Here is a 21,426-nt window from a genome sequence, read left to right as displayed (position 1 = left end):
AGATAAAAGGGGCAAATCCTAACCTCAGTTGGGCTCCTGGATCCTAACAGAACCAGGTTTGAAAGAAGAAAGGAATGCAGCGAGGAAAGGAAATGGACAGGGTTAGTGCATGCTAAGTTTGCCATCAAGTGAAAATTGGTTAGGTAGGATATGAAGCTTGAAGTGCATTCAGGTTAATTTAAAATTGAAGTGGGGTAGATGGGAATCATGGCGGGTCTCTTAAATGAGTGGCTAAATCAAAGTAAGGTGTTAACTGATTTTGGCTATTTAAAACATGCGAAGAGGAAGAACCAGTAAGCAGTTAAAGTGGCTTCTAGAGCATTTCCCTCCCACATTTGAAATGTGTACTCCCAATTGTATATTTATACAGAAGTGAAATAACATCGCTACCGTTAATCTGAGTATTCAGTGTATTATTTTAACAAGAAATATGTATGCACCAACATTTTTTAAAAGTTTGATTCACTCTGAGAGGCCTTCAGAGTGCAATGGCTTAGTAGTCCCCTTCTGATCAACAGATACCCCAGTGGACACATCTACAAGTATATAGTATAGTTCTAATATTTTCTTCCCTCATCTTAAAGATTGGAGCATCTCACTTTGAAGACTACAGTCCTAGAAGCCTGTTTAGACAAGTCTAGAATTCAGGGGAGGATGCAAAGAAGACCATGGACTAGAGTAGTGTGGCTTTGGAAACGGACAGTGACAAAACTAGGGTTCACCTGTAAGGGACACCATAGGTAGGGATTTTATCTAGGCGTATGATGTAGATCATCTCTGTACCAAGAACTTCAGTTTGATGGGCAATTTTTGAGGCTTTGTGTGGCAAGTTTGATGCAAGGTATTACAAAGGCAGCAATGATGCAAAATAGAGAGGGAGAAGGCGGGGTGTTGGGGAGGAGACGGGACAGACCCATGTTGGCGGCGATGGCCAAGTTGGGAAGAAGTGCGGATTTGGAAAACCGACAAGATGCGGTCCCTCTATCCCTGCACCGTAGCTGCAGTACCTGATCTACTGCAATTCCTTCAGGTGCTGTTTACTGGTCCGTTCCTACTGTTTCAGGCTTTTCTTTTTCCTACCATTCCTCTTCACATTCTATCAAAATGATATTCTCCCCTTGTAGGGATTGCGAAGAAATTGCTGCGGAGCAAGGTAAATGGCCTTTGAGCGCCAGGGCGGAGTCTAACTAAGCGTCCCTTCACCCTAGGGGGCCAAGTGTAAGATCAAATGCCCGTGGGCCGGCAGCTGGCCGGCTCCGCCCTCCACCGGTCAGAGGCCCCCGGGGCTGGTGGCGGTGCGCCGGGGCAGCCGGTTTCCCCGCCGCGAGCCCTTTAAGGCGGCGGCGCGGCGGAAGCGCGTGGCAGCACGTGGCCGCACTGGACGCCCTCGGCCGAGCTGCGTGGCCATGGACGTGGGCGCCGATGAGTTCGAGCAGAGCCTCCCTCTGTTGCAGGAGCTCGTCCTTGGCGCGGACTTCGTGGGTAAGGCGCCGGGATTCCGAGCTTCGTCGCCGCAGCCCCCTGGCCGGCGGGAGGGTGTGACAGGCTCGGGCGGGACAGGGCGGAGAGGTGAGGCCCGGCCGGGTGGTTGCCAGGCTGCAGGAGGCTCAAACAGGGCCCCTCCGAAGGACGGGGTGGGGGGTTCCTTCTCGGGCCTGGGGGGCGAGAGGTTAGGCAGCAGTTACAGCCTTGGCCCCAGCGGGGCCCAGGTGGAACGGGGTGGCCTGGCTTGTCCTTGCTTTGGCTCCCTCTGTTCTCCCTTCTTGACCTCACCCGGCCTCTTGAGCGCCAAGAAGGTGAGCCAGAACTTTTACCACCAGCAGCGTTTACAGGACAGCGATGGCCTGCGCCTGGGGACTCTTGTCTTTCTTGCCTCCCCGCAGGTCTAGACATAGAGTTCACCGGCCTTCGTTCTAACCTGTCTGGGGCCCAGCAGATCAGGTAAAGCTAGAACTGCCTTAGGACTGAGCTGGAGAGGTTCTCGGCCGCGCTCTTCTGGATGACACCCTGGCCGGCCAGCATTGTTTCCCAACAGGCACCCTGTTGGCATTGGGCGGGCAGGACAACATTTTGTGTGGGGTTTGGGGACCTGGCCCTTGTCCACGAAACGCTGGTTCCCTAGTTGTAACAAGGAAAGTGCTGCCCCTGGTTGAGAGGTGCTGATCCAGCATGGAGGCTGTGCTGCCTTGATGCCATCTGCTTGCCTCTGCACTGAGATGCCTATTTTTTCACAGTCTGTTTGACTTGCCATCAGAGTGGTATCTAAAGACCCGTCAGAGTGTTCAGCAGTTCACCATCTGTCAGATTGGTGAGTTTAATCTTCATCTGTTTCTTATAAGTTACTGAAATAGAGACTTTCTTCCTTTTTTTTTTTTTGCGGTACGTGGGCTTCTCACTGTTGTGGCCTCTCCCGTTGCGGAGCGCAGGCTCTGGACACGCAGGCTCAGTGGCCATGGCTCACGGGCCCAGCAGCTCCGCAGTACGTGGGATCTTCCCGGACCAGGGCACGAACCCGTGTCCCTTGTATCGGCAGGCGTACTCTCAACCACTGCGCCACCAGGGAAACCCTCTTACTTTTCTTAAATTGTCTTTGTGTTTCCTACTGGTAAAACAGCTTTGGTGCCTTTGTGAGATACTGGCTATCGTTTTGCGTGCTCATTTGGTTTTTGGCCATGTCATGCCTGCGAGATCTAATGCTTCAGAATAAGCAGAAACATGATTTTCCATGCCTAAATCAACGTTAAGGAACTTGTACCATCTTTCAGGGAAAAATTTGTATGTTTTCTTTAAGCAAAAATCATATACAAGATCATACTATAAACATGTTGTTCTGCATCGTTTTTTTTCTTCCCCATGACTGGGGTTTAGAGATCTTTCTATATCAGCTTATACAGATTTCCTGTTCGTTTTTTTTTTTTTTGCGGTGCACGGGCCTCTCACTGCTGTGGCCTCTCCCATTGCGGAGCACAGGCTCCGGACGCGCAGGCTCAGCGGCCATGGCTCACGGGCCCAGCCGCTCCGCGGCATGTGGGATCTTCCCAGACCGGGGCACGGACCCGCGTCCCCTGCATCGGCAGGCGGACTCTCAACCACTGCGCCACCAGGGAAGCCCTCCTGTTCGTTTTTAACAGTTGCATAGCACTCCAAACTGAATGTGTCTGTTGGCTCCCTCTCCTAACGATGAGTACTTCGGTTACCATTTGTTTGTGATGAAACGGCTGCATTGACTGTCTTGGTGTTTATATGTTACTGTGCATTTGTGAATGTATGTGTTTGGTATACTTGTAGCACTGGAGTATGTGCATTAGAGTATTGATTTGTTGTCAAACTATTGCTCTTCCTACCAACCATCTGAGAAGTTTACAGAGACTTACACTAACAGGGAATGTGTCTGTTTCCCTCACTCACACTGAGTATTACCAGTCTTAATTTTTTGCCCACCTGGTAGAGGGAAAATGATCTAAAATTACTGTTCTGATTTACTTTTTGTTTTTTTGTTTTTTGTGGTACGCGGGCCTCTCACTGCTGTGGCCCCTCCCGCTGCGGAGCACAGGCTCCAGACGCGCAGGCTCAGCGGCCAAGGCTCACGGGCCCAGCCGCTCCACGGCATGTGGGATCTTCCTGGACCGGGCCACGAACCCGCGTCCCCTGCATCGGCAGGCGGACTCTCAACCACTGCGCTACCAGGGAAGCCCTGATTTACATTTTTAATACAGGATGAACGAACTTTTTCTGTAAAGGGCTAAACTAAATATTTTAGGTTTTGCAGGCAATACTGTCTCTGTTACAGCTACTCAGTGCTGCCCTTGTTAATGAGAAATCAGCTGTAGTCAATACACAAATGAATGAGCATAGCTGTATTTCAATAAAACTTTATTTAAAAAACAGGTCATGAGACATTTTACTGATTCTTTTCCTGTGAATGATGGTGAACACCCGTGTGTGTGTGTGTGTGTGTGTGTGTTTTGCTCTGTGTCCTTGTCCTTTGCTATTATTCTGTTGTGATTGTTTTTCTTACTTGTGGCACCTCTTTGAAAGCATGGGAAACAGCACTTAGATGCGTTTGTATTGTTTTCCTCCTACTTCGAAGTCTTTTTCACTTTGTGTGTGATCTTTTTAGCGGTACAGACATTCTAAAGCAATTAAATGTATACATCTTCATAGATTTTTAGTGTTTTCTCTTTTTTCTTTTATTATCCCATTTTCTCTTTTTTTTTCCTTAGTGTTTCCTCTTACTAGTTTGAAAACCATAAAAGTGTCAATTTAACGTTCTGTGTTTGAACAACCATTCACAATTATATTTCAGTAATTTCCATGTGAATTACAGTTTGACAGTTCTCATGTTTTGACTCTTCTCTTCATTTCTTTCTTTTTTAGAAGTTATCCTAAAGCCTGTACAATAACTTTGGGTGCAAAGTACTGTCCAGGAGTTTTTCTGTCGTTCACTTCTGGTAGCTTTTCTTTTGGTATTCATTCTCTTTACCATCCTTCTTCTAGGATTGTCTATGTTTTCCAGTATTGAAGGCGAGTCAAACAAGTATGTATAAAGACCTTTGGCAAAACTCGTGGCTCTTGCCCACTTACCTTCTCCACCTGCTCCCCCTTCAAATTCTGCGTCAGGCTCTGAAGCGCTTTGGCCCCGGGTGCTCCGCAGACTCTCCTGCTTCTGTGCCCTCCACCCCTCCTCCCCTGCCGATGCCGGCTGGTCCTCCAAGTCTCTCAAAGCAGCACCGTCTCTGGGGGCCTTTCCCAACACCCCTGTACCCTTGGTGTTCCTTTCCCCGTTTCCTTGTCTCCTGTGTGCGCCTTCAGGATTGCAGTGAACAGTGTTATAATGAAGGTGATGTACCTCCCAGGCAGCAGCAGTCGGAAAGGATGCTGAATGGCAGCCTCACTGTCTCAAATAGGGCGTCAGGCTTTGTTCCCCAAGGGCAGGGTCTCTGCCTTTTTTCATTGGCCACCCTCGTGCCAGTCATAGTGCTTGAAATATAGCTGACATTCAAATACAGTGGACCCTTGAACAACACAGGGTCTGAGGTTCATGGGTCCACTTATACTCAGACTGTTTTCTCTAAAATGACGGTACCCACGTGTAGACACAGGGCAGACTGTAAATTATACGCGGATTTTGACTGCATGAACGGTTGGCGCCCCTAACCCCCGTGTTGTTCAGGGGTCAGCTGTACTTCTCAAGTGGAGGGAAGAGCCCGCTCTGAAGCCTGTGGTGTGAGCCAGAATTCTAAACCTGGGTTTCGTCTTTTTCTCCTTATGTGTATTTTTTTTCTAGGTATGTAGCCCATTCGTGTAACTTCTTTCTCTTCCCTACAACGTTTGGGACTTTGGATTCAGAGTTCTCTTTCCAGGCTTCTAGTGTTCAGTTTTTGAATCAGTATGGCTTCGATTTTAACAAGGTACAGCATCGGAGGAGGGGACCGGGAAGGGTTGAAAGGCTATCTAGCCCCCCTGGTCTGAATCCATTTCCTGTCGCCTTCCTGACTTGTCCTCAAAAAGCGGACAAGGAAGGTTTCTTTCCACTCTGCTGCCAGCACAGAGGACGCCTCTGACTAGTTTCCTTGTCTGTTCCCATCTTTAGTTTCTCAAAAATGGAATCCCATATATGAACGAAGAACAGGAGAAGAAAATTAGACACAGCATCCTGACTGGGAACTGGAGTGTTCGCAGGTAAAGCCTGCTTCTCCGGGTGCTTTGTGGGTTTCTTTGCTGCTGGTGTGTTTCTGGCTTTCCTGTGTGTAGACGTGCTGTCTCCAGGACAGGGTGACCTCACGCCATCACCTTTAGCTGGCGTAGCTTCCTTGACCTGCGCTCAGTCAGACGCAACAGCCCGAAGTGCCGGTGATGCCGTTCTTAGGCCTGAGATAAGAAACCTCTTACTGTGTAGCGTGTGAGTTTAGTGTTTAACAATGAAGGGGAGAGAGAACTGACTGTTAATTTGGTATCAAAGAGGCAGGAACTCCATTCCAGTGCTAGAGGGGAAAATGGCTCTGTTGGCCTCCCTGTGAGATGTTATGTTGGCCTCCCACGTAGGGACTTTTCAAGGTACATCACAGGTAGCCTTGGCCAGGTAGTCACACGCCTTGGCTTGGGCCCGTTGCCCCACGTGCTTGACGCTGCTGTGTTCCCCAGGGCAGGATCTCTGCCTTTTTTCTTTGGCCTCCAGTGCCTGTTGTTGTACTTGAAACCCAGCTGTGCTGTGGAGCTGGGGCCAGGCCTGCACAGACGCATTGTGTGCTAGAAAGAGCAGGCCGCCCGGGCCCACACAGGCCCTGCTGTCCGCTAGTTTTCTGGTTTTGAACCAGTCCTCTAAGCTCTTTGAGCTTGAGACTCTTTGCCTGTATCAAGAAGGCGTTAAATTAGACAACTTTTAGTTCTGGAATGTTATGATTATCTGGTCCAGATAATTATGTAATGTGGGAATTTTTTTTTAATGTCTGTTTGTGGTTTTATATAAAAATAGCTTTTGGAAGGGAAAAACAACTTGAATTTTTAATCTTCTGTTATCTTCAAGTGTTGGAGAAGAGTCTTTCCTTTTCTCAGCATAACATCATGTTCTTACATTTCTAACGCAGGAGAAGATGTACTTACCAGAGTTCCTGTCTTTTCCATACTTCACCAGATGGTGCTTTTTCACCTCTGAGAGAGAATTGAGAAGACAGGCTGGTAGTGTTGCTCAGTGTTGGCTGTGTCCCAGTGCCCTCCCGCCCGTAGGCCCGTCCGAGGGAGGGACAGAAAGGCTCCTGAGGACGGACCAGAGGGTAGAGGCCAGGTGATTGGCTTCCTGTTGCAAAACAAGACTCAGAAAAGAAGTGGTCTTTTTGGGGTCCATTTTCCTGCCGAGATCACAGTGTTAAAACGGGAGCCTCCAGAAGCCTCTCCGTGTGAGCCTGTCTCATGGTTCTGTGGTCTCCCCCAGCATTCCCACTGCACTGTGCCCATTTTCAGTTCTCTGGATAAAGACCAAATCAAGGTGGTGATTGACGAGGTGACACGCTGGCTGGACCTGGCAGAGGAAGGCGACTGGATGACCCTCCCTGGTATCACCGGTAGGCAGGAGGTGGCTCCCCGGCCTGGGAGCTGTGGAACCGGCCGCTGTCACGTGCTGGAGGATGGGGGAGCATCCCTTCTCCCCTGGTGGATCCTGGGTGGCAGCTCAGCAGACACGTGGTCCTTGTGGTTAGATAGAGCCCCAACCTCAATTTGGAGGTTGAAGGGTTTTCAACCGATTCTGAGTTTTAAGGTTGAGGGAGTAAAGTTCCATTCAGTGCCATCCTTCTTACCCCAGTCCTTGGTGCCCTGTGGACTCTTGCTTTCCTGTTGTTAATCTCTGAATTTCTCTGAATTTCCCCCAACGGTACAATGTGGGGTCACAATGAGCCTGCCCTAGATTAGCGGTGCTCAGCTCTGGTCGGTGGACCCCAGGGGTCTCTGAGACCCTTTCCAAGGGGTTCACAAGGTCAAAACTCTTGTCAGAATATCACTCGGCTATCACTTGCCATTGTCACTGTGCCATTTGCACTGATGGTCCTGCAGCAGCGGTGGGTAGAGAGAGCGGCTGGCGCCTCCGCACAGGTGAAGGGAGGCGCGTCCGACCACGCTGGTAGTCGTATTCCTCGTTACTGCTTCCAGTGTTAAAAAATTCCAGTTTTACTTGGAAGTTAGTGAAATAATAATTCTTAATTTTGTTAAATCTCAACATTTGATTGTTCATCTTTTAAAATATTCTGTGTATCAGAATAAGTACAGAAAAGATAAATGTTCATGAAACATTGCTGCTGCTAACCCGAGTACAGTGGTCGTCTTGAGCAAAAGCACCTGTGCAGGTTTTTGTGTTGAGAGCTGAATTAGCTCCCTTTTATTTACTTATTTATTTAAAGGCATATGTGTGTGTGTGTGTGTGTGTGTGTGTGTATATTTTTTTTTGCGGGGGGGGGGCCATGCCGCATGGCTTGTGGGATCTTAGTTCCCCGACCAGGGATTGAACCCCAGGCCCTCCCTCGGCAGTGAAAACGCCGAGTCCTAACCACTGAACTTCCAGGGAATTCCCCTAAGGAATATAATTTTTACTTGAAGGAACTGAGGTTATTTCAATGTGGGTATTTTCAATCACTTTCTCAAGTGAAAAAAGTAAGCCTTGTCTTCAGGGAGACTAACTCACAGTATTTGCTAGAGATGAAATTTGAGCTTTCAATAAAAGACTGGAATTTTGGAAACCTTGCATCTGTCACCATAAGCTTGACCACTTTATGAGACCTTTCTAATGAGATCAGTGGCCATATGTACAAGTGTCTTTTGATGGTATTGTATGGTATGTGAACATTTGGACGATGTGTATAACTCAGGAAACCAGTGTTCTCCAAATAACCACCGCGTGATGTTACAAAATCATGGGCAAAAGTGTAATGGGTTTATTATTTTTAAAACTTGGCGATTTTGAATTTCATGTATAGTTTTCATTTCTCACATGATGACTATCAAGACCCGTACCCCCCACACACAAAGACTCTTTGGGGTCCTCAAGTTAAGGGTGGCCCCGAGATCAGAAACTTCAAGAAAGGTGCCCTAGACCATGCCGTGCCATCCCTGTCGCTTGGCCTTGTGGACTTGGGTCTACCTAAGAGCTGTCTTTCCACTTGATCCATCCATCTCTCAGCCGCTTTTCCTCTCGGGCTTCTCTTGAGGGGAGGGTGGACTGCCGTTCCAGGGTCTGCAGTGGTTCTGTGCAAGCCTTGTTTCCTTGCTGCAGGCTTCCAGGCCTTCGAGGTCCAGCTTGTGCTGACGAAGGCCCTCCCTGACATCTGGGCGGTGATGAGAGACCAGGGGGTGAGTTCCCACCTGCAGGGGCGCAGCCTCGGTGGCTCTATCATTTCTCTCTCGTTTGGCCAAATCTGGCCTCTGTGAAAGGCTTCTTCTCTCCGCCTCCCTTTCCTCCCTTTTGAGATGAAGGACCACATTTTTGGCCCCATTCCCAGGAACCCAGGATACAGGGACCTTGTCTCTACTTCTCCTTTCAGGTGACAGTGAAGAAAGTGAGTAAGCAGCATCGCTGGTATCTTGAGAACACCTCTTGCGATCGAGAGAGCTGTTGGAAGAAGATTCTTCTCTCTGCGAGGGGTTTTTCTGTGTTTTTCCAGATGCTGGTGAAAGCCCAGAAGGTAGGGAAAAAATATCTCTTTCCTCGGTCTTTAGCAGTCTTGTAATTTTGGCTGTAGGTACTAATGGGTCCTTCAACAGTACGCTAAGATTCCTTAAGATAAGTGACTTCCTTTTTGTTAACTGGCTTTATGGATCTAACCTTGCTTTCATGAAATCATGACAGACTAATTTGGGGAAAGACTGTCCCTATGAAATATTACTAGTTCTTTGCTCCTTTCAGACACATGGGCATTTCAGTACTAATTGACCTAAAACTACTTGGGGACTGCACATGTCTGCTTCACAGCTTAGATTCCCAGTGCAGCCCAGGCCTCGAGTCCCTCTGACTCGCTGCTTTGCTTTTCTGGCCTTTAAGCAGTCAGGCTACCTTTCATGGGAGTGGAATGCAGGTGGGGATGGGATTGCCATGTTGTCAGAATGCAGTGGGTTCTAAAGCTACACCCTTTGCCAGAGACAGCAGTGAGTCTATGGCGTCTGTTTTATTTTTAAAATTTCATTTCTCTCACCTGTCGATTTCCTCCAAGTAGCCCTTAGTGGGACATAATATGATGATGGATCTGCTGCATCTCCATGAGAAGTTCTTCAGACCTCTCCCAGGTAGGCACACACCATCCTTTTCCTTCCTGAGCTTAGCTTGCCATCTGGCAAGGGGACTGGCCCAGAATTGTGCCCCTGAGGGAGCCCCTACACACACAGCCATCCCCAGGGCCTCACAGGTTTCCGGAGAGGTCGGGTACATCTGTGCCCATTACCACTTTCCTGGAGCTGGGGGACTTTCTCTGGGAGAAAAACTTACATTTGAATTGATACTCTTCCCCCCTGTTACGGAAGTTGTTCAGTCTCATTGCATAAGACTTAGCAGAATCAGAGACGTGCAGGGGACATGTAATCACAGCTATAATCCTGACACTTTTTGCTTTTCCCTCTGTTGTGGCTTTTTACATATTTGACCACACTGCATATATGATTTTGATTTTGGCTTTTTTTCACTTGCCAGAGGCATTTATTTATGTCATTAACCTAAAATCACTTCATGGCCACGTGGTACTGTCTTATGCCTGTCCCAGTCTTTTCCATGACTGATGCCATTGGACACACAGAAGTGTGACATAGCAGTTAAAAGCATGCATTCAGACGTCACGTTGGGTCCTCATCCCACCCTTGTTTTGTGCGATCTCAAGCAAGTTACTTAAATGTGCCTGTTCTGTTTCCATGTCTGTAAAACGGGGGAAATGATATCAACAGTATCGATATCAGAGTTGTTTGGGGATTAAATGAACTAACGATGTACAGAGAACACTAGTGTAGATTGAAAGGGGTGAGAAGGTTCTGGGAGAGAGTTCGCTAGGAAATGAATTGATGAAAAAAACACCTCAGTTTGAGCATCTTGAGAGAACTTGGGGAGAATTCAGGGTAAAGTAATCACTCACCAAAAAACTAAGCAAACAACCAAACAAAAAAATTGCTGGAACAAAAGCTGTGCCAGAAAGAAAGTCATTGGAGGAGACCACCTGGCCCCTTGGTGAGTAATGCACAGGTGCTGGCAGTGGTGAGGGGTACGAGGTAGAAGGGGTGATTATTTTCTTACCTCGTGGGAGTCCCAAACCGGGGAATCACCGAGCAGCATAAGCATGTTATTTAGAGATGTGGGAATAAACACCAAAAGAAAAAATGGAAGGTCGTTGCCTTTGGGGAATAGGAAATGGGAGGGTAGTGAGAAGAGGGCTAGCAGAGGGGTTTGGGTTTGTTTTGCAGACAACTATATGCAGGTATAATTCTGATAAATACGTGAATTAATAGGTAATTTTTATCAAGGCATTTACAATTTCTAACTTACTGGATTTTTCTTTGGACAGTTATTTACAGACTTCATATCTGTCTTTCCAGTAATACCTCTTTCTCCCTTTTCCATTGGCTAGAACTTTGCAAATTGCATTAACTAATGTTGGCCTGAATTTAGGAAAACCGTTTAGCTTTTGCTGTTACAAATGGTGATGTCAGGTTGGTTTGAGATTCAGAAATCCTTGATGATTAGGAGTAAGGATGTTTTCAATTCCTATTTTGTTTTATTTGCTTTATTAGCCAGTGTTGGTGACAAGCTAGATTGGAGAATTTCTTCCCATTTTTACCAAGGAACTCACTTCTGACTCTCTGGGTCTTTCCCTTCAGAAAGCTATGATGAATTTAAGCTGAATATCCACAACCTATTTCCTGTTCTCATTGACACCAAAAATGTGACAAAGGACATCTGGAAGGTAATAAGTTAAACTGCTCTGGGGAAAGGCATGCTTCGTTTGTCCCACTAACACTTAGCTTTCTCGTTCTTTTCAAAAATTGTTCCTTGAACCCTTTTCTCGTACTTTACAACCAGTATTGGTTTTCTTTTTTTGTTCTACCACCTCTGAGTGATACAGTAGCTTATGTGTGATTTTTTTTTTCTTTCCTTCATTCAAGTTCTCATGTTTTGACTTACTGGTGTGTAGTTCACGGGCTTATTTAGGTGGCACAGCACAACAACTTGTTCCAGAGCTTGGTGTATACACAGTGAGTGTTTGCAACGTGCTTAAAGAACGTCAGGGTCGGGGGCAGGGATCCCACTTGAAAAATTGCATCTTTTTTTTTTTTTTTTTTTTTTTTTTCCGCGGTATGTGGGCCTCCCACTGTTGTGGCCTCTCCCGTTGCGGAGCACAGGCTCCGGACGCACAGGCTCAGCGGCCATGGCTCACGGGCCCAGCCGCTCTGCGGCAGGTGGGATCCTCCCGGACGGGGGCACAAACCTGTGTCCCCCGCATCGGCAGGCAGACTCCCAACCACTGCGCCACCAGGGAAGCCCGAAAAATTGCATCTTTACTGAGCCTTAGGGCCGTGGGATTTCCACCCAGACACATTAGAATCACCTAGGAGGGTAAATACTGACACCCAGACCCCACCTTCAGCTTCTCTGGTGTAGAGGGGCCGGGAGTGGCATTTCTACAGCTGCCAGGTGACTTCTGTTCTGCAGCTGAGGTGGTGTGGAGAACGGAAGCACCCAGCTGGGTTAGAAGTTAAAACTGAGGAACCAAGAAAGGGGAACCAGATCAGTGTTGTAAATAAAGCTTTAAGCGGATCAGAATTAACTGTTCAGTAAGGAAACCACAAAAACGGCGCTGGGTTACTTGGTACATCTTTGCCCAGAGACACACGTGTTACTCGTACCTCACGTGTTTCTAGCTCTGACGGTGTTCTGTGACTCTGCCCAGCTCCACGGAACCGAGTTCTAGGGCGAAGCGGGAAGGACGCGGGGACTGATCTGGGGCAACTAGTGCAGACCAGTCTCCACTGCACACGAGATGAGGTGAACTCTAGGCCTTGGTGACCTGGCAGTCCCTTAGAGCACCTAGTGCCCCGCGTAATGTGTCCTTGGCCACGGTCTTGTGCCTTGGGGTCCTGTGTTTCTCAAACCCCTAAAACACTTGTCTTTGAAGGAAGTGGCTGTGCTGTGTTTGTGGCAGTTTTCTTAGGCTGGGTTGCCGGGTCCCTTATAGGAAACCCAAGGACACTAGGTACCCTGACATCCGAATTAAGGAATAAAAATAGGTGTGTGTGAAGAGAGAGGGGTTTATAGGAGTTTGCATTTTCCAGGTCATTTTAATGGCCATTTGGTAATACCTGAAGCAGATAATAAACATAACCACAAATGTCTTACTCTCCCTAATTTGTTTTCCATATTATAGGAACTGAATTTCCCAAGGGTTTCAAGTCTTTCAGAAGTTTATGAAGTCCTAAACAGGTAAGGAAGCTGTTTTTCGGAGCTGCTTATAGATCAGGGCTTCTCACTTGGGGCGATTTTGCTCCCCAGGGCACATTTGGCAACAGTGAGAGGTTTTTGGTCGTCACAGTTCAGGGACGCTACTGGTACCTAGTGAGTAGAGGCCAGGATGCACAGGACAGCCCCCAACCCAAAGAATTCTCCAGCCCCAAATGTTACTGGTGCTGAGGTTGCGAAACCCCCTTCCGGAGGGGAAGGGGCCTGGTAGAATACCTACAGCTGTTTAATTATCTGGTGTTTTCTGTTGGCCAGGGTTTTATTTTTCCTGTGATCTGTTTGATTATTGGAGTGATTAGCTCCATGGGAACAGATTTTGTTCTTCTTCCGGACCCTGATGTTTCTCTCAGGCCTACAGCGGTGTGAGACTTAGTAGGTGCACATTTAACACTGGAGTGAGTGAACGGCCCTAGTACCGGGTGAGTTCCCGCCCTTCCTACAGGAACAGCGACTCTGTCTTCCCTCATGTCCCAGCCACGCTGCGGGCATGTGCTGGCGGGAGTGTGTTGCCTGGAAGGCCTGGAGTGGATGGGGGCTGCTCGGCCCACTCCTTTGTCCCCAGCTGGGGGGACCAGCAAACCAGAGCTGGGAGAGGGTGGCGTCGGGGGCAGTTGAAGGTGAGACCTTTTTTTTTTCTTCTTTTTTTTTGTGGTACGCGGGCCTCTCACTGTTGTGGCCTCTCCCGTTGCGGAGCACAGGCTCCGGACGCGCAGGCCCAGCGGCCATGGCTCACAGGCCCAGCCGCTCCACGGCATGTGGGATCTTCCCGGACCGGGGCACGAACCCGTGTCCCCTGCATCGGCAGGCGGACTCTCAACCACTGCGCCACCAGGGAAGCCCGAGCGAGACATTTTTGAAAAGAAGCTGTGTCTCTGTGGCTCACTGTCAACCAGCCACCGGCACAGGGGCCCTGAAGATGCCTGGCCAGAGCCTCACTGGCCTCTTGAGTCTCCAACAGATGCTCTTTTCTGCTCATGGCGTCAGTTACTTCCGATGTGATCGCCTCCTCTGGCCCCTTAGGCTTCATCTCTTCCTTTCTCAGACGGCCCTCCTGGTCCTCATTTCTAAGAAGAAAACAAGAGGCCAGAGGCGGGAGTCTCTCGACCCCCTGCAGACACGTGCGCGGTGCTGTCCTCTTCGCCACTGTCTCTCCCGTCCGCCCGCACGCAGGAACGCCTACCGTGTACGGGGCCGGCCGAGGCTCGAAGGGCTGCCCTCCCGTGGCCCGTCCATCCTCCCGGCCCTGCGCCTTCCCTCCACTCAGCAGCCTCCCTGACCCCCGCCGTGTCCTCGGCCTCTCCCTCGGCATCAGCACTTTTCTTCTAACTCAGAAACCATGAAGCTCCCCTCGGTCTCCCCTCTTGCCACCACTGTCCTGGTTCTCTCTTTACAACAAGCCTCTTCCGAGGCCGCGCCTTCTCCTGGGCCCACTGAGGTCAGGTTGCCTCCCCTGCACGGAACTTGATCTGGGTATTGGGGCCTAGCTGATGGGAGGATGCGCACAGGCCTGTGGAACAGGGCGTGGCGGGCAGTCGTGCTCAGCGTTAACTTCTGTCTGGAGTCTGACACCCTGGGCCCCCCGCCCCACTGCCCTGCCGTTGCGCCCTCTCCTGGCTTTCTCTTGTTTTCTGGTGAGTGTTTTAATCTCTTCCTTGCGGGCTCTCGCTCTTCCACTCATCCCTCACATCTTTCCAGGGTCCCCACTGCCCTCTTCTTCCTCGCTACCGTGCCCCTGGCTGACCGAATCCACCCGCCCCCAGCCTCGGCGACCACCGCGTCTGTGCCACCGCGGCTCCAGACTCCTCGCGTCCTGACCATCTTCTGGTTGTTCCTGCACCACGTGGCCGCAGGCACCTTCTGCTCGGCCCTCCTCTCTGTCCGTCAAACCCGCTCCCGCGTCTGGAGTGACTTCTGCCACGTCCTGACGGCGCCAGGCGCTGCGCCGATGGCTCGTGTGCAGGTGTGAGAGCGAAGCTTGTGTTCGGTACGCAGGCTCTGCGTCGAGACTTGCTGGGTGTAAATCCCAGCTTTGCCTCTCGCTAGCTTTGTGAGTCACCTTGAGAGCGGTCTCCCAGGGTGACAGCCACCTGGTGGCTTAGGAGCAGATGAGGACATCGGGGTTCAGAGATGTCACGCGCATAGCGAGGCACCGATAGATTCTGTTGGAAACCAGATGAAGGGAAGGTTTCCCTGTCGCATGCCAGCCGCGTTCACCCACGCGCCAGAGCCGAGAGCTGGAAGGGGACCCAGAGCTGGGCCACCAGTGTCTTCTAGTCCAGGCCTGTTGGTTTTACTCCCTAAATGTCCTGGAAACCGGTTCCTTTTTCTGCACCCCCAGGATCATTGCCTTCCCTGAGGCCTTTACTTTTTATTCCAGTGGTGGTAGCTTGGTGGCTGCCACTTGAGTGATCTTTTAAAGTGTGAACTTGACCATTTTTCTGGTCAGAGTCCTCCTCTGGTGTCTGAAGCCCCCCCCACCCCCCGTAACGTTCGAGCTCTTTCCTGGCCCTGTCCTTCACCGCGGGCTTCTCCCTTTTTCCCTCACCGTCTCTGCGTGCTCTTCTCTTGGCTTGAAGTGCCTGGCGCTGCTCCGTTTCCTCAACCAGGTGAGTCAGTGGGGTTCAGGACTCTCCTGTAGGACCACCGACTTCAGGAAGCCTTCCCGCCCGAAGGCCTGTCCCTTGATAGCCAGGCGTGCACTGCTCACGCCTCGGGCGTCGCGTTTCTAGGACGCGCTGAACAGCGAGCTCCCGGGGGCAGAGCCAGCACAGGGTTTATCCTGATGCCCGGGCTGGGGTCCCGCGTCTGGTAAATGCTCAGAACGACACGGTCGGAGCCTCTGGCTCTGCTGTTCTTTCGTTTGTCCCGTTGCCTGGTTACCGAGACCTGTCTGCCCATGTCTGGATCCGTGTTTTGTTTTGTTGGTTTGTTTTATTTTATATTAGAGCTGTGTTTTGTTGTGATTTTCAAGGAGCCCCAGTATTGAGGACATTTTTGTTTGTTAAGAGGATGCAGGGAGAACAAGAAAGCGTTGTTGTCAGCGAACGTTATTTATCTGTCTTTCTTCTCTAATAGCGACCTGAATCCCACCAAGAACTCTGGGCCAGTGATTGTTCACGCAAGCAGATGTGAAAAATACGGTACGTATGTTCTCCTGAGCCGTGCTTCTCTGAGGTTGGCACGGCTTTGAGGTGCTGGAGCTCAAGCCGGGTCTCCACGTGGCAGGTGTGGGGGGGGCGGGTGGGGCTTTTCCCGTGCCGTGTCCATATTATAACCGCCCGATCAAAAGGAGCCATCCCAGAAGGCGTTGGAGGTCCCGGGGGCATCCGTCTGTCCGGAAGCCCTGTGCTTCCACCTCCCGTGGGCACTCTTGCTGCCGTGGGGAGGTCCTAGGTCACAGTGGGGTATGGCTGAGAGAAGGGTGCGTGGTCTCTGCGGGAACAACCGTTGGCTGTGTGTGCACAGCCAACGTGGGTGTGGACCTGGGGCGGGGTTGGGGGAGAGTCCCTTCCCGGGCTGTGTTCTAATCGCTGCTTGACCGTCTCTCCTGCTTCTGGAAAAACACTTCAGCTGAGACAAAGTATCCCCATGAAGCAGCGTACGATGCCTTCCTGTGCGGAGCAGGTGAGAGTTGCTGCCCTTTTAAAGGGAGACCCCTGTCTTATCTTCAGTCATCCCCCGCCATCCCTGGGCCCCCAGTTTACTTCCAGGTGGGTGGCACATGTGGAAATAAGGCCTGAGTTTGCATATTTTGATAAGGTGATCAGGTTGCGCCTTGATGTCTGTCACATTTCTAGCTCCCTTTTTTCCAGTTCTTTTGAAAGTGGCCCACTTGCTCCTGTGGAGAGTGCATGGGTGAGTGTTCCCTTTGTCCTGTGATCTCATTGGCGGTCAGGATTTGTTGAGCCCTCACTGTAAGCCAAGACCTAGGGGCTCCCACACTCTCCCAAAGAAGGAGGATGGAAGTGTCACTGTGTAAATGACACATTTATGGAAGCAGCCCTCCTCCATAGGCGGCCTTTCCCAGCCTTCCTCCCCACCCTGGGGCTGGTCCCAGGGGCTGGTCCTGGGACTGTGTCGGCCTTGGGAAGAGTCACTGTCAGGACGCCAAGGCAGCGGATCAGGCTTGGGCTCCGCCCCCGCCGCAGTGCTCCGGGGGCAGTGTGCTTGCTTCGTCTGTTACCCTCCTGTTTCCTCGTTATCGTGTAAACCGCAGTGAGGTAGGAGGGCAAAGCATATAGGCCAACAGATGATCCGTGCTCGGGGTTCACACGGTCAGGCTGGGGAGAGGGGCAGTGACTTGGAATCAGGCACACGGGGGAAGGTTCTGGAAACCTCAGACTGGAATCTGAAATGCGTTTCCTCAGGGCACCGTCATCCTGGACGCCTGCAGCGCTGGGCTCGTGGACACCAGCTCCACACGTGAACTGTGCATTCTATGGCACGATCCTTGCTGCCTACATGTGTTAAGTAGGATTTAGGGACTTCCCTGGGGGTCCAGTGGTTGAGACTCTGTGCTTCCAATGCAGGGGGCACGGGTTCAATCCCTGGTTGGGGAACTAAGATCCCACATGCTGCGCAGCACGGCCAAAATAAAGTAACAGAAACCAACAAAAAAATCCAACATGAGACACCTAAATTCAAGAGGGTACTTTTTTTTTTAAGTAGGATTTAGCAGGCCAGGGGAAGGAGCTGATCAAAACTGTTCTTTGGGACTGACTTAAACATTTTCAGCCTGTACCCTGTTAATGTGGGTACTGCCTAATTTGTCTGTTTTGGTAAAGGGTATTATACATAGAAATAGCCTGTGACACATTAATGTGAGGCTTCTGGCTTCAGTAAGAAACCCCCGCCCCCGTCTCCTTCTTCCCTGTGCTCTGAATGTGAGGGCAGCTAAGAGCAGTGGAGCTTATTGGTGCCTTGGTACGTGGACCTTGTGTCCTTAATTTCTTTTTTTTTTTTAATTTTTTAAATTTAAAAAAAAATTAATTAATTAATTAATTAATTTTTGGCTGCGTTGGGTCCCCGTTGCTGTGCATGTGCTTTCTCTAGTTGCGGTGAGCAGGGGCTACTCTTTGTTGCAGTGCATGGGCTTCTCATTGCGGTGGCTTCTCTGTTGCAGAGCACAGGCTCTAGACATGTGGGCTTTAGTAGTTGTGGCTCGCAGGCTTCAGTAGTTGTGGCTCGTGGGCTCTAGAGCGGGCTCAGTCGTTGTGGTGCACGGGCTTAGCTGCTCCGCGGCATGTGGGATCTTCCCGGACCAGGTCTCAAACCTGTGTCCCCTGCATTGGCCGGCGGATTCTTAACCACTGTGCCACCAGGGAAGCTCCAATTTCTTTTAATCCTCAAAACCTAGAAACCCTCCTAGGTTTAGAGAAGCTCCATAGCCAGGCCTGCCTGGTGCCAAGGGCTGTGCTTTCTCACGGGCCTGTGCTCAGGTACGTGGTGGTGTCTGGGTGGAGGCGAGGCTGAGGCGGGACAAGGCTGTGGGGTGAGGGACGGCCGTTTGGAGTCTCGTCGAGGGGCAGTGGAGTGGACCTTCCTCTGAACAGGGGCCTCGCTCATCCTCTGGGCCTGTGGCTGATGTTGGTGAGCCTAGGGGTCTTTACCAGACGGCCACCAACAGGTGGTGACCCCTGGAAGTTCTCCCTTGGCTCGGGCCGTGGTGAGAGCTCGCTGGTCGTTTGGGGGAGGACCACCAACAGAAGACCCAGAACCTGTGAGGGGAGCAGGGAGGGGCGTCTCGGGCAGCACCTTGCCCGTTGTCACCAGAGCCTTAGCTGCGGCCGAGGCCGTGGGACGCCCCCCGTGGGCCTGAAGGCTTTGGGGCTTTCTGTCCTCGTAGGGTTCTTCCCATCCCCGAGCCCTCCTTCCCGCTGTACCTTGACGTGCTGGCTCCCTATGTGAACCAGGTGAATCTCATCCGAGCCAGGGTCCCCAAGATCGTAAGTAGACTTCATTTTGCTCCCCCCCATTCGGAGGCTGGAGGCAGCTTGGGGCTCTGGGGGCTATCAGGGGCTTCTGGCGGCCACCAAACGCGGCCAGAGAGGTGCTCACGCCCCACTAAGCCTGTGACTGTCTCCCGTGTTTTCCCGTCTGAGCCAAGGTGAGCTCGCCCATTCCTTCCTCCTCTCCTCCCCTCCCCCTCTCCCTCCCCCCTGCTCGCAGGGCCTGTCCTAGTTTCTCCGGATTTTCCAGCTGGGTAGGTAGTCAGTCAGTAGGGACTGTGGAAAACCTGTTCTCCTCTCTGTCTTCTAGAATTTTTCGGGTCCAGATTACCCCAGTATCCGCCCTCCCATCCTCATCGTCACCATCAGGAGGTGGCCCAGGGTCAGCGAGCAGCAAGTCTACCGCGAGTTTCAGAACCTCTGCAAGTTTGACGTCAGGAGGCTGGCGGGGAACCGCTTCCTGCTTCTGACCAATAAGTTTAAGGAGTAGGTGCCTCGCTCTCAGCCCCCACCCTCCAACCTACGGCCACTCCAGCCGCCCGGAGCCGCTGTGGTGCTTGCGCGCCTGACCGAGCCCTTGTTTCGGCAGCACCCGGAGCGTCCTGAAGGAGTACAGGTGCCACCCCACCCTGCAGGTCTCCCTGTACCGCTACTGGAGACACTCCCCGAACGTCAGCTGCCTGTTACAGTAAGTGACCAGGACTCAGGCTGCTTCCGACTTGCTTGTGGTCCCAGCTGGGTGTGAGTCGAGCACAGCTCACTAGCCGGCGCGTGCTGGGCAAGGGGTCGTTGACCAGCACGCTGGACCGAACGTCATTCAGTGACGCTCAGCAGACGTTGATCGAGCACGTGCTGTCTTCGGCACCGTCCTGGGTTCCAGGGCTTCCTCCGTGGATGAAACAAAACCCCGTTCTCGTGGAGCTCGCACTGGAGTGGGGGTGATAAACGAGTGACCTGCATGGTCTGTTAGGTGATAAGTGTTAGAAACGAGCAGGGTCGGGGGTCGGGGGGGCTGGCCTGGGGGAGGTTGCTCTTTAAAGGAGAAGATCGGGGCCCTCATAGAAGGCAGGGGTGGGGGGTGGTGTCGCTGGTGGGGAGTGAGCCAGGCACGGCAACGCGGGGCGGGGGACGGTGTCCAGGCAGAGGAGGCAGCGGGGAGGGGCCCTCTTGGGGGCGCGGTGCTCCTGGTGTGTGGAGGGACAGTGAGAAAGCTGCGAGACGGAACAAGGAGCAGCAGGCGAGGCTACGGAAGCCGGCGGGTTGCCGCCAGCAGAGGGCGCGGCTGAGGACTGCGGAGAAGCTGGGTCGGCCGCCGGAGGTTCGGTGGCGCGGGGCTCTGCGTGGAGACATTGGAGGGCACAGGGCAGGGGGACGTCAGGAAGCCAGGTCACCTGGTCACACTGTTCGGCTGCGGCTTGGACCGCTTGGTGGCAGAGCGGGGGAGTCGGGGGTGCTGAAGGTGGGATCAGACAGACGGGAGCAGGGTCAAGTTTAAACCCAGGGTTTTTGGTCTGAGCAACTGGGAAGACAGAGCTGCTGCTAAATGAGCTTGAAGGATTTCGGTTTCCTGTTAGGAGCCAGACCCGTCGAAAACCACATCGTTGAAGAAGAAAGCTTGGCTGCTAGGCAGTCGTCTTCCCCCTCAACCTCCACTGTAAATCACTAGGAAAGGTGCCCTCTGTGTCCCAGAGCCATTCTAGCCTCGAGAGAACGTTGGCGCCGGGAGAGGGATGGAAAGAAAATAACATCCGGGCGAACGTAGCCGGGAAGGGAGAGGGGCCAGCCTGCGCCGGTGCTCTCACACCTGCTGGGCGCACGCGGGGCCTCCCGCGCCATCCAGGCCGCTGACCGGTGTCATTGTCTTGCAGGGTCTGTGGCGTAGTCACCACCTGGGCCTTTATCGCGTTTCTCCTGGGAAGAGCTCGCCCCTGAGCGCAGCAAGGCCGCCTGCAGTCCCGTCCTGTCTCCGCGCGATCCTGGGGCTGCTGTCCTGGCTTCTGTTTGTTCAAATCACATCCTACATGCATATGGATCTGCGCGGTCCTTACGAGGAGTTTTGTTAGGTGTTGAATGTGAAATTCTCTAAATATTATCAATGATAAATCCTTTGTATGTGGCCAAAACTTTTCTTTCTATAAATGACTGGGGAGAAGCCACACCTCTGGGAATTTGAGCTAATGTTCCAGAGTGTCTTCTGAACGGACAACTAGGACAATAGGAGCTGGACACCAAGTGGGCAAAAGACTCCGTTATTTCTGAGAGAGAAAGCAGTAGCTGATAGGCTGGCAGGGGTTTAGGCCTGAGAAACGGCCAAAGCTTTAGTAAAGGGAAAAATAAAACCAGGTGTCCGTGGGTGCCGGTGTTGATCCATGTTTTGGGTAACTATCATAAACCATGAAGCAGTTCACTTTAGAAACAAAGTGACTTGTACCACAGGTGTGTACCCTGAGATCGAGGTAGAATCAGATTATTTTCTTTCCTTGGCAGTGCTGGGCACTTCAC

The 21,426-nt window shown here is 51.5% G+C and overlaps 1 protein-coding gene across 1 annotated transcript; it reads left to right on the top strand.

Moving 5' to 3' along the window:
* Positions 1-1,406: 1,406 nt before the first annotated feature.
* Positions 1,407-20,913, top strand: PNLDC1 (PARN like ribonuclease domain containing exonuclease 1; the record flags this gene model as incomplete). The annotated part of the gene is made up of 19 exons (XM_082633976.1): positions 1,407-1,482; positions 1,884-1,941; positions 2,235-2,308; positions 4,498-4,537; positions 5,288-5,411; positions 5,594-5,682; positions 6,961-7,061; positions 8,762-8,838; positions 9,030-9,170; positions 9,699-9,768; positions 11,341-11,426; positions 12,885-12,940; positions 16,052-16,116; positions 16,547-16,600; positions 16,789-16,831; positions 18,822-18,921; positions 19,235-19,410; positions 19,514-19,612; positions 20,793-20,913. 19 exons carry the CDS (start codon positions 1,407-1,409, stop codon positions 20,854-20,856), a joined length of 1,593 nt encoding a protein of 530 aa, XP_082490102.1. The 3' UTR covers positions 20,857-20,913.
* Between the last annotated feature and the right edge of the window lie 513 nt (positions 20,914-21,426).

This window comes from Mesoplodon mirus (assembly GCF_964341445.2).
Source record: "Mesoplodon mirus genome assembly, chromosome: 10".
NCBI lineage: Eukaryota > Metazoa > Chordata > Mammalia > Artiodactyla > Ziphiidae > Mesoplodon > Mesoplodon mirus.
The sequence above is the reverse complement of the archived record's forward strand: the minus strand, read 5'-3'. Positions and strand labels throughout refer to the sequence as shown.